The sequence below is a fragment of the Ochlerotatus camptorhynchus genome, unplaced genomic scaffold (genome assembly GCF_037179485.1).
Source record: "Ochlerotatus camptorhynchus isolate MF236.1 unplaced genomic scaffold, CSIRO-AGI_Acam_v1.1 ptg000823l, whole genome shotgun sequence".
Classification (NCBI taxonomy): Eukaryota; Metazoa; Arthropoda; class Insecta; order Diptera; family Culicidae; genus Ochlerotatus; species Ochlerotatus camptorhynchus.
The window spans coordinates 8,032-21,072 of record NW_027041284.1 but is presented as its reverse complement, the minus strand read 5'-3'; the positions used below and the strand labels follow the sequence as shown (position 1 = coordinate 21,072).

General features: G+C 37.4%; 1 protein-coding gene across 2 annotated transcripts in view; it reads right to left on the bottom strand.

Moving 5' to 3' along the window:
* The window catches only part of homer (protein), a 112,196-nt gene extending 99,973 nt beyond the window's left edge, over positions 1-12,223 (bottom strand). Inside the window, exons 1-2 of one of the 2 annotated variants that reach the window (XM_065238544.1) lie at positions 12,080-12,223; positions 1,173-1,329 (exon numbers count right to left, since the gene is read on the bottom strand). In XM_065238544.1, coding sequence (XP_065094616.1) covers positions 1,173-1,329; positions 12,080-12,084 — 162 coding nt within the window. In that variant the 5' untranslated portion in view covers positions 12,085-12,223. The remainder of the gene's footprint in view (positions 1-1,172; positions 1,330-12,079) is intronic. The other variant, XM_065238545.1, reaches the window with a different exon arrangement.
* Positions 12,224-13,041: the final 818 nt, after the last annotated feature.

Genomic DNA, 13,041 nt, shown 5'->3' with positions numbered 1-13,041 from the left:
ATTATTTTACCGAAATCTGTTAAATTTTACCGAAATCTCATCAGCTGAACATTCGGTGGTTTTTCACAGATTTCCTGTAATTTTTCACAGATATTCACAGAAATCTGTGAAAAATCACTGAACTGTTTACCGAACGTTCAGCTGTTGACATTAAGTTAAAATTTCACAGATTTAGGTAAAATAATCTAAGTGTGTACATCTTTCAAATAAAAAATATCGTTATAACATCTCATAGTTTTATAATTCCAACTAACAACATTTTTACCTGCAATGAGCAATTGCAAGCCTGGTTATCTTGGTGTGTTACACACTGAGATTGGGCTTTTATTAGAATAATTTAGTCTGAACATAGTATAATGCATTGGTCAGATTACAGAGCTATAACATGTTATAATAATTATCGACAAGAAAAATGTCATCAAAATATACTTAAAACTGTGCTATGCCTTGCCTACATTGTTATAAAATGTCAAGAAAAATGTCATGAAGATAGGCTTATAACACGTTATAACTGTTCAGCCTGGCTAGCGTTTAACGAAAACCATCAACAAATCATAGAAGGATGTAGAAAATAACTCGTACCACGTTCAGACTACAGGCTACAGAGTTATAATATGATATAATAATTAATGAAAATAAAAATGTCATCAAGATAGGCTTATAACGCGTCAGTTGACATTTTTCGTGTCGTTCATTTATAATAATGTTATAATACATGTTAATACTGTAAAGTCTGAAAATGGCATTATTAGACACGCACTCAATCAGTCCTTTATGATATGTTCAGACTACGGAATTGTAACATGTTACAGGGTTATCTTGATGAAATTTCTCTTGTCGATAATTATTATAACGCCCTTGTAACATTTCGACAGTGAGCATTCATAAGGGCGTATACGCGATTTTCGATTCTCTTCATCGATTTTCTCTTTTCTTAATAACTCGCTAGATTTAACGTTTGTCGGTGCGTTTGTTGTTGCTTTTGAAAGCCAATACAACCTATTACAACTCTCCATTGAACAAATTCTACAAAATTGTTTCGCTTAGCTGTAGCAATGCAAAGAGAAAAACGATGAAGAGAATCGATCATCGCGTATACGCCCTTATGCATGCTCACTGTCGATTTTATAGCTCTGTAGTCTGAACAAGCCATTAAGTTGTACATTTCTTACCTTACTTCCTTCTACACTAATGATGCGGTAGAGATTCCTGGAAGAGTCATAGAAAAAGCTTACAGATATAGCTTTAGAGCTAGCTGTAATCCATGTCCTTTTTGTTTTTGGGTCGATATGGAATACATGAGCATTGCAAGAGAATATTGGTTGTTCCCTAAAAGAAGAAATATGTTTTGGTAGGTCAAAATTTGATAGTAGGAAAATACAATATAATAACGTATTATCAAATCTAGGCAGTGTTCGGAAAATCATCCTCAAATCTCATTCATTGAGCCCTTCCGAGAGAATAAGCTCGTATGCGAATCAGGCTTGCAATTGCTCATTACAGCTAAAATGCTATTTTTCGGTATTATGCAACAATGGGATACTATAATGATAATTTTTATTTGTAAGATGCAAGAAGAGGTGGTAAAGTTTGTATATGACATATAAAATTTGTCAATTTTGCTTTCCGAAGGGCACAACTAGAGATTAGCTGTAACGATGAGCAACGCGATGAGCGAGCAATCAGCATTAGCATTAGCATTAGCATTAGCATTAGCATTAGCATTAGCATCGAACAAGTTGCACAATATCGTAGGTGGTACGAATTCAAAACTATTAAGAGCAAGACGGATATCTATTACTGGACAGATAGTAAGTAGGAAGTAATTACTATCTCCCAGATAACGACATATCCCGCTCCAACAGTTAAGGATTGTCCTGGCCACGTCCTTACAACTGGTAGGGATAGGAAAGGTATGTTAGTCCAACATTTACTTAAGAGAGATGCAGAGAACTCTACGACCCCTCATAAATGTCTCGGGAATTTAAGAATTATGTTAGTAGGGAAGGTAAGCCATAGGATACACCCAGTCAGTGTTGCTGGCATATATAGTTTTTTTTTATTAATGTTGAAATTGCTGTCCGGATCATCTGCTGGAAGATAAGGTTGCTGAAATAAAATGAAAATATAACATAGTGAACTCGCCATCGTTGTCACACCCGTAGCTAATTAAAAGGAAGGAAATATGTTGTATTTTATCTTTTTTTTCTATTGATTGAGAGGAAAACTCGCGGGAGTGAAAATAATTTTACTACCTCTTCTCCCGTAGGTCCAAAACCTCTATGTCTTTTCAATTTTAATTATAATCAATTAAAGTAAACTTAAGTTCATGTAATGCACTCAAATTATACGAAATTTATTTCGTTTTCGTTTTTGCGGTGCTACACTGCTGTACACTGAAATAATATAGGGTGTTGATATAGGATGTACCTTTGTTTAAAAACTAATGATGTTAAGCTGTCAAAGACTCGCGCTTATTCCTGTTTACACTACACCGGTGCTACACCGCAATAACGAAAGCGACATAACTGGAACAAGCCCACCAAATACAATAACCATGGCAGAATCAACACAACCTTAATCAGTTTTTTCATACACAACCACAAACGAACAAATTTAATCTTATCTCATTAATTTTCATTGTTTTTGGCAACATTAGAAGGAGAAAAGGAGACATACTATCAAAAGTAAGGAAAAGTGAACTGGTCGCTGGGAACCATTTTCTAGTCGTGTACTATCATTACATCTATACTTTTTTTTAAATTGACACTAGATGGCATTACAACAAACGCTTCAATTGGTTGTTGTCTCGCCTATCTCTACCATTCTATACTCGGACAAAAAATGCTACACTAATACAATTCCACACATTTTTACTGACGAATTTCCACATGATTTTTTATGTGACCACACATAAACAGAATCCACCCAGAAGCACACATAAAATTTATTAGTCAAAAGAATAGTTTTTTTGGTTACACATGGCTTTTATGTGTACACATATTAAGTATGCGTTTGACAAATAGATATAATTCGTTGATCACATTTCAAAAATTCATGTGTGGGGCACATAAAAATAATCTTTGAAATTTTATCAGTGTGCTCATATCAGTTCACTCAAAAAGCGCAAAAAGTGTATCCACATACAAATGAGCAAAATTCCACCCAAATTCGAGGAAACGTCACCCACATTGCTGCAGCTTTTCCGGAAAATCTGCATCCCATTCCCGACTAAACCCACCCTCTACATTTAACGCAACACAAAAACTATTGTACTTAGCTTTTTTTGAAGGACAAACCATCCATTCCTTCTTTTTCGTCTTTCGGCCATCTTACGCAGAGGACGCAACCGTTTGTTTTTTTTCTCGTATTGCACCGTCGTTCAGCCATCCGGTTCCTTCTGCTTCTCGCCATTTTCCTTTTTATTTTTATTTTTATTTTCACAATCTACGCCAACTCTTTTTTCACACTTTTAGACCTTTCTGAGACTTCAAACACTAATATTTTGCATCAAATAACGCGATGAGCGAGCAATCAGCGATCATAAAATCGTTAATTGTGACCTTCTGAAAGCAAAATTGACAAATTTTATGTGTCATATACAAACTTTACCACCTATTCTTGCATCTTACAAATAAAAATTATTATTATAGTATCCCATTGTTTCATAATACCGAAAAATAGAATTTTAGCTGTAATGAGCAATTGCAAGCATGATGCGAATGTAACGCTTGAGATTCTCATGCATTTTCACGCACTCAAACTCACAACGACAAACAAATCATTACAGTTTAAACTTATAAAAACCGCTCAAACGTCAATTGAAAGCATTTTTATGCATGTTTTGTTAGTTTTCCATCCACTGATACAAAAACAACGCTAATAACAATTAATAACACCAAAATATAAGCAATTAATGTTTGAACCTGAAAACTCATCTGTGATTTTTGCGCAGTTAAATTTCGCAAGACAAAACTCATAAGCGAATAATCTCAAGCGTGAAATTTTACTATTTGAGATTTTCCGAACACTGAATCTAGGTGACCATTTCAAAAGATCCTATCAGCAATGATCGATTCTCTTCATCGACATTCTCTATGCACTGTTATGCATTTTTTGCTATTTTTGCTACAGAAGATATGATCTAGAAGCAAAACGTCAAACACAGCAGGAAATGTTTGTTTCAGTTGAGTTTTTAACGAAAGAAAAAGTCGGTGAAGCATAGAGCAGATATAACCTTTTTGAAATTTTTCTATTAGGTTTCCATTCACCGCTTAAAGGTCAAATCTCATACAAAATACTACATTTTTCACCAGCGTGAAAATCTAAATTCGCAAAAAATTCACTTCATTTGGAATTGTAAACAGATTTGATTTTTCACTTACTTCAACTTTCACCTCGCTTTGAACAAAGGAGAATGTTCATGTGGCGGTCGAATCGGTGACGTCAGCGCTATCAACAGACCTACGTAGCTTAAATGATGAGATTAGCCATCTCACCCAGCTCTCTTTAGATACCGCGGCAAGTTGCACAATGCAAACAAATTCAATGTTGGAGCTTGAAATACTCGATGAGGTGAAGACGCTGTCTGCCAACATAGCACGCCATACTGCATCGCTACCATCTTCTCCCGACTTACACCCCAGTGTGGAGGTAGAATTGAACAAGGAAAAGGACGCTGATAGCTCAGGGTGGCGTCTTCTAGGTACGAGGAGAGTATGGAAGACCGATTGGTCTGAATACGATGCGCGGAAATTAAGGCGTTTGAATCAACAAAAACAGGCTTTGTTGTTGTTGTTGTTCTTTATTATTGACATTTTACATCCTGCTGATGCATTCATGTCAGTTGAATTGGTTTTTGTGTAAACAGTGTGTGGGTGTGTTCAGAGTGATGTGAGGGTGAGTGTTAGTGTTTACGATACAATTCAAAATTCACTTAGGTTTCTTATCGTTTGCTCGTTTCCTGGTTCATCGTCTGCATGCTCATCTCATGGTTTACACTTCTTCTCCATAAATTTCTTCTTTACTTCTTCTATATATATATTCACCATCTTCATTCTTCATGATCTTCCATATATCTTTTCCACATTATTTTTCGATTTCTCCGTTCTTTCCTTGCGCTTCATATTTATCTTCATTCTTCTGCATCTTCATACTCATTCATGTCTTCTGTAGTACTTTCGTTTTCGGCTTCATCTTCATCCTTTTTCACTCTATCTTTTTCGATTTCCATTCAGCATCTTCTTCATGAACTCATTTGCTTCCAACATTCATTGGTAACATTCTTCCGCTGCATCTTCTTCCATTTCCTGTCCGACATCTTCTTCCATTCAGACTTCGTTTTTCTTCTGCATCGCTTGCTTGTTCTTCATCCTCCGCTTCGTTTTCTTCCTATATCCTGCATTTTCCTTTCCATTCTATCTTCGCCCTTCAAAGCTTCCGATAAAGTTTGGTTTCATGCAGAAACTTCAGCAACCGCTTCTCATAATCATCGTCGTTGCGTAACGCCGTAAAAAGGCTTGTGGAATCGATTCCGTATTTCGTCCTGGCCGCTTCAAATTTTCTGCAGTGCAGAATAATGTGACGAACGTCAACAACGGTCCCACAGCATTCACATGCTGGCGGAGCTGTTTTCTTCAGCAAAAAGTTATGCCTAACCCTACACGGATAGAAATCTCCGTATACCTTTTGGCAAATTTCCATTGCTGATTATTCATAAAATGTATAAGTCAATTAATAAGCAGACGCCTTGCAAAAAGTTAATAAAGATCATGTGTCAAATGAAATGTATAAGCGGTCACACATACCTTTAATGCATTCTAATAGGACCTATGTGGTTTGTCTTATGGAATGTATAAGGCTGATACTCTGGCAAAAATGTATAAGTGAAACACATGAATTAAATAATTGATTTTCGTTTCGTGTAGTATGATCAATGCGCAGACGAGTGAATATGCGTTGATCGGCAGAGCTGAACTGATCGATCCACTTCTTCGTTTCCCTTTTGACCTCCTTCAGCTTCACATCTGTCAATTGTGCCCAACGTGCTTCCCATAGCTGACGAAAGACTTGGTTCATGTTCTTGATGGAATCAATCCTTGGTACGGCGACGTTGATTGGTGGACTGTTTCGTGCTTCACTGGCTAGACGGTCTGCTTCTTCGTTACCGTGAATTCCGGCATGACCAGGGATCCAACAAAGGTGGATCGGCCGTCCACGTAGTAAGCGCTCGATTTCCTGGATCTACGGATGCTGCGATCTACCACTCTCTATCGCCGAAAGACAGCTGGCCGAATCAGACAGAATTATAACACATTCGGTTGATGCTCTTGCAGCGATGACGGCCGACTTGATTGCAAAGGCCTCCACCGAAAACACGCTACATTGTGACGGAAGACCTATTGCTTGCTGAATGCTGCTTCTAAATACACCTGCTCCAACTATGTTCTCGCATTTAGAACCATCCGTATAAATATCCAAAGCACGGTTAAACCGGTTAGCCAGCAATTCCTGCACGATGGGACGCACTGTATTCAGGGGATCCCCAGCTTTCACCTTCCGTTTGACATCCCAAACAATATGCGGCTTGGGTTCATACCACTCTCGGTTGGCGAGACGTGTTCGTACAGCGATGTTTGGAAGCTCTACATCAATCGTCGCCAGGCGATCGGACGCTCGTTCCACAACTGGAAGATCGATATTCCTAGAATCCTTCTCCATCAAACGAATTGCAGCACGAATTATGGCTTGCATAGCCATTAAATCAAATGGCAAAGTACCTGCTTCAGCCATAATCGCTGGAATCGGACTGGTGACGTACGCCCCTGAGGCGAACCGGACCATTCGGTTGTAGATGGATGCAAGAGTCTGCACCACCGAATCCTTCGCTCTACTGACGAGCCCGATACCGTAGATAAGTTGCGACGTGACGATTGCTGATCCGATACCCAACAGAGAATCGCGTTGCCCTCGCGGAAGTTTAGCCCCGATCATCTTCAAGATCCCCAGTCTAGAGTCGCACGTGTTTTTGATTTCCTTGCAATGGTGTTTGAAGGACAGCGACCGGTCAATGTTGACGCCAACAACTTTCAGTTGATTTGTCCTCGGTACAGCTGTAGATGAATATATCGTTGCTGGGTTCTCAACGGGCGTTGGGACTGCCGTAGAAATTTTTTGATTTGTCGCGGAAAATGTGAAGCCGACGCTTTTCGCCCATTTGTCGACAGCTTTCACTGCAGCCTGTAGATCTCTATACAGAGGACGCTTCTTACTCCTCCGTACCACCAGCAAAATATCGTCCGCATAGAGAAGCACGGCAACAGTATGCGGCACCACTCTGAAAATCGGCTGCATCGTTATAAGAAATAACGTGACAGACAACACTGACCCTTGGGGGACTCCGTTCTCCAATGGCATTTCACCCGATAAATGTTTTTCCACGTTCACCAGGAAAGATCTGTCGGTGAGGAAACTGTTCAGTACGTTGAACATGCGCCCACCCATCAGCCACTTACGCAGAGTGCGCAAGATACCGTACCGCCAAGTGGTGTCGTACGCTTTCGACAGATCAAGCGATGCAATCAAGCAGTGTTTGTCCCGATTTGGCAATGACCTATCCAACTCCGCCAAGTATGTGTCGACGCCTCTCCCAGCTCTAAAGGCGTCAATCTGCGGTTCACGATACGTTCTCAGTCGTCAATCTGCGGTTCACGATACGTTATAGTGATAGGTCGGAAAGCAGCAGGTCCAGATTCAGAACAGTTTGGCTTCGGAATCGGCACTATAATTCCGGTTCGCCAGCTGATAGGGTAAACGCCGCTACGCCAGATTCTGTTTAGACAACAACAACAACAACAACAACAACAACAACAACAACAACAACAACAACAACAACAACAACAACAACAACAACAACAACAACAACAACAACAACAACAACAACAACAACAACAACAACAACAACAACAACAACAACAACAACAACAACAACAACAACAACAACAACAACAACAACAACAACAACAACAACAACAACAACAACAACAACAACAACAACAACAACAACAACAACAACAACAACAACAACAACAACAACAACAACAACAACAACAACAACAACAACAACAACAACAACAACAACAACAACAACAACAACAACAACAACAACAACAACAACAACAACAACAACAACAACAACAACAACAACAACAACAACAACAACAACAACAACAACAACAACAACAACAACAACAACAACAACAACAACAACAACAACAACAACAACAACAACAACAACAACAACAACAACAACAACAACAACAACAACAACAACAACAACAACAACAACAACAACAACAACAACAACAACAACAACAACAACAACAACAACAACAACAACAACAACAACAACAACAACAACAACAACAACAACAACAACAACAACAACAACAACAACAACAACAACAACAACAACAACAACAACAACAACAACAACAACAACAACAACAACAACAACAACAACAACAACAACAACAACAACAACAACAACAACAACAACAACAACAACAACAACAACAACAACAACAACAACAACAACAACAACAACAACAACAACAACAACAACAACAACAACAACAACAACAACAACAACAACAACAACAACAACAACAACAACAACAACAACAACAACAACAACAACAACAACAACAACAACAACAACAACAACAACAACAACAACAACAACAACAACAACAACAACAACAACAACAACAACAACAACAACAACAACAACAACAACAACAACAACAACAACAACAACAACAACAACAACAACAACAACAACAACAACAACAACAACAACAACAACAACAACAACAACAACAACAACAACAACAACAACAACAACAACAACAACAACAACAACAACAACAACAACAACAACAACAACAACAACAACAACAACAACAACAACAACAACAACAACAACAACAACAACAACAACAACAACAACAACAACAACAACAACAACAACAACAACAACAACAACAACAACAACAACAACAACAACAACAACAACAACAACAACAACAACAACAACAACAACAACAACAACAACAACAACAACAACAACAACAACAACAACAACAACAACAACAACAACAACAACAACAACAACAACAACAACAACAACAACAACAACAACAACAACAACAACAACAACAACAACAACAACAACAACAACAACAACAACAACAACAACAACAACAACAACAACAACAACAACAACAACAACAACAACAACAACAACAACAACAACAACAACAACAACAACAACAACAACAACAACAACAACAACAACAACAACAACAACAACAACAACAACAACAACAACAACAACAACAACAACAACAACAACAACAACAACAACAACAACAACAACAACAACAACAACAACAACAACAACAACAACAACAACAACAACAACAACAACAACAACAACAACAACAACAACAACAACAACAACAACAACAACAACAACAACAACAACAACAACAACAACAACAACAACAACAACAACAACACCGGAATCAGAAAATTGGTGATTTTGTAAACGGAGATGTACTGTGTGTGGCAGGATAATTTCTCAAAAAAAGGATTATACCATCTATTTTCTGTTTATGGCCGTACGACTGCGCCCATTGATTTAACACACGGCGGCTCTTTATCCAGTATCCGTCACCAAATGAGAATTTAACATAAGCGCGACAATATTGCGACATGTAGTGCGATTATTTACATGTTGAACTAACATATTTGCATATACATTCGGGGGTAAAACATATATTGGGAATTTAGTGATGGGTGAATATTATGGCTGATGGGGGATTCAAGTGATGGGAAATGGTAGTTTCAAAATTCATACCTTTATACAGACATATTAAGGTTCAGCAATAATTCCTATGAACCATGTTTTACATAAGAGATTGGCTCAATAGTTTTCAAGTTATGATTTTTTGAAAAAAAAAATAATCCATTTTTTTTATACGCCCTTTTTAAAAGTTACTCTGGAGGAAAAAATCATATTTAAATGAAAAATGCAACCATTAGTAGCAGCGAACACGTGAGAAATGTTTCATTCAAATCGGAAACACTCATGTCCAACCGGTTTGCGTTTTGGGCTGGAAATGCTCTATATCGTTTTGCTATGGAATGGCTGTATATATATATATTTTTGATTTACGGTTAAGAGACATGTTACATTACACATCTATATAGAGACGAATAATAGCATACTATAATAAAAAATAAGAAAAAATGTAAAAAAATATGACAATGATTGAATACACTGTGCAACAAATCGAAACTTTTTTCTAGGACTGAGAAAGTTGACCATATTTGACTTTCTTGTAGACTCCTGAGTAAAAGTCCTGAATATACCTATATCCTTTTTCTTTTTTTTCTTTTGGTTTCTTTTTTCCGTCGATCTTGTTTTCCGTGCTGAGCACCAATGCTACCGTTGTGCCAGGAAGGCAGCTCCCACACCTGGACCCTACCTATCGACCCATCAACTCATGAACCGGGGACCAACGGCTTTACTTCCCATCCAAAGGAAGGCGTGATCAGAGATGTTATGCCTCAGAACATCCCGGCGGCGCCGACTGGGATTGAACCCAGGCCTGCTGGGTGAGAGGTAATCACGCTTACCACTACACCACCGGCGCCGTTAATACCTATATCCTAACACGTCCTAATTTTGTGGTACCACTCTCTTTTTGAAGTTTGGGATGTTGTCCCGATGTCGTATACTGCCTAACTAAAGCATGTTACGACATTGCCGTCCAAGAGTTTTTTGTAGAAAATTACTTAAGGAACATTTTTTTAAAATGTTTTAAAACGATATCTCGTGATTTTAAATTGGGTACCCCCCTAAAAATCTAGAACTCATGTAAAATCACTGTAAAACCCATAGTATGTGCTGGTTTTTTAGATTTCCTTAAAGTATTATTTTAACAACCCAAAAGCATAAAGCAACTCTAAATCCGATGATCTAAGTCATACTATATTGTTATTTTATTCATTTTAATAATGTTACCGGTCTTGCCTGATTATAAGAATAACTTTCAACATCAAGAGCTTTTTTGTTGTTAACTTAATTTGTTTTGATATTAACATTATTTCAAAGATATTCGATAACCGTAGGTAGTATTTTGGAAAATAGTGCTTTTTCAATAATTCATAACTTTTTTGTTTATGAATTGCCCAGAAAAAACACATTGTCAGTGAGTAGTACTTTTTCTTAAATACAATATAAATATAAAAGAATAATTAAACAAAAAATGCAATTTGAATTATTTTATTTTTTTTTTTAATAATTTTGATTTTTTTTTTTTTTGTAAATAGTTAAACTATTTTTTACAGTCTATATTTTAATAGGAAACAAAAACTCTTCTTGCATACCACAACCATAGGAGCGTTTACCCTAGTAGCTGTTTAGACCGGTTGATTTATTATTCCGTCGATTAAAATAGACTACTAGTTTTCCGATAGCTAAACGTTAAAGCCCTCCAGTAGAAGTTTGGCCGTCTGCTAAAAGCTGTCTAGTAACTGTAAAAATGCACCGTTTGGTTCGATTGGAACAGCTTTTCATAGTTTTCTGGTGGCAGTCGTCCATAGTTTTACTAGAGGGCTTTAGTAAACGTCCGTTTGAACTTTTCTTTTGTAATTTTCCGTGGATCCAGCCTCGCACTCCTTTGAACTGGGTCGAATCTGAATACAAATAAACTAGTTATTTGGTAAAACATACATGCCATTTAATATTAGCAACTTTTTATCTCCCTTTAATCCATCACAAACTTTTACTGCGTACGGACTTAAAGGTATTATAATAAATTTTATGTACTTGGTATCAAACATCCTACTTCCAGTGAGAATTTAATGTTTGGGGGTTGAACGATTGAACAAGGCGTAGCTTAGTATTTTTTTCTTCTGAGGGTGAAACGATTAAATATACTATGACAGAAGTACTATTATTAATGACATACGTACTACACTTACAATAAAAGTTAGAACAATTACTTACCCCATGCTTTAATGGTTAGGTTAAATATAGGAAGAATAAATCTATTTGTTTTTTGCTTAGCTGCTTTTACACACAGTCTGACATATATTTAAGAAAAACTGAACCAAGTCCTAAAGCCCGGTTTGGGCGATTAAATTCAGCGTTCAACTTACTACTATAGAGATGTCTAAAGTGCTGTTGTGTCAGTGATTTGTTTTCATCGGGAACCTTTTTCGCTATGAATTTTAGTTCATGAAATGATAATTTGACAGGAGATCGGGGTAACGCTTACTGAAAGCTTACATTTAGTGTTCATGATTAGTAATCCTGTAAAATTTTCGTCAGAGCATGAACTAAAATTCGTCAATGCACCATGGAAGAAATTTTCCTGATGAAACGATGGTAGAGAAGTCTATAGTCCATTCTATATGCGCGAGTATTGATGGTCCGAAAGTGAGGATAACAATAACAAAGCATCATTTCGCTGGAGCGAAAATGAGGATAAAAAAACTTCCCACTTGAAAATAGGATTACAGAAGTGTGCAACTGATAAACGGCAGAAAGGTCAATTAAGATTGCCGACGTTTATCTTACGCACACTTCGTCGCGTATACGTATAGAGCTTTTTGACGTTTAATCGGCGCACACTATTGTACTATTTAAAGTGAAAAAGTGCGAGCAAGTAGAAAACAGATTAGTGGGAAAACAAACCGTTCATTCATCCATGTGTGCTAGATAGAGAAAGATGATTAAACGTCAAAAAGGATTAGTGACGTTTAACGCCCGCACACTAGCAGGTGGGTGGACCGCTGAGTAAAGTTGTTTATTATTTTCCTCTGAATAACCTAAAAAATGTATGAAATTAGATCTCTCAAAATGAGTTTGACAGCGATTTGTTATGTCAGTGCTAACATTTGAAAACGGCGCAAAAGCCATTTGTAAACAAATGGTTTGTGGGCCCTTTACTCGCTACCCGAAGAACG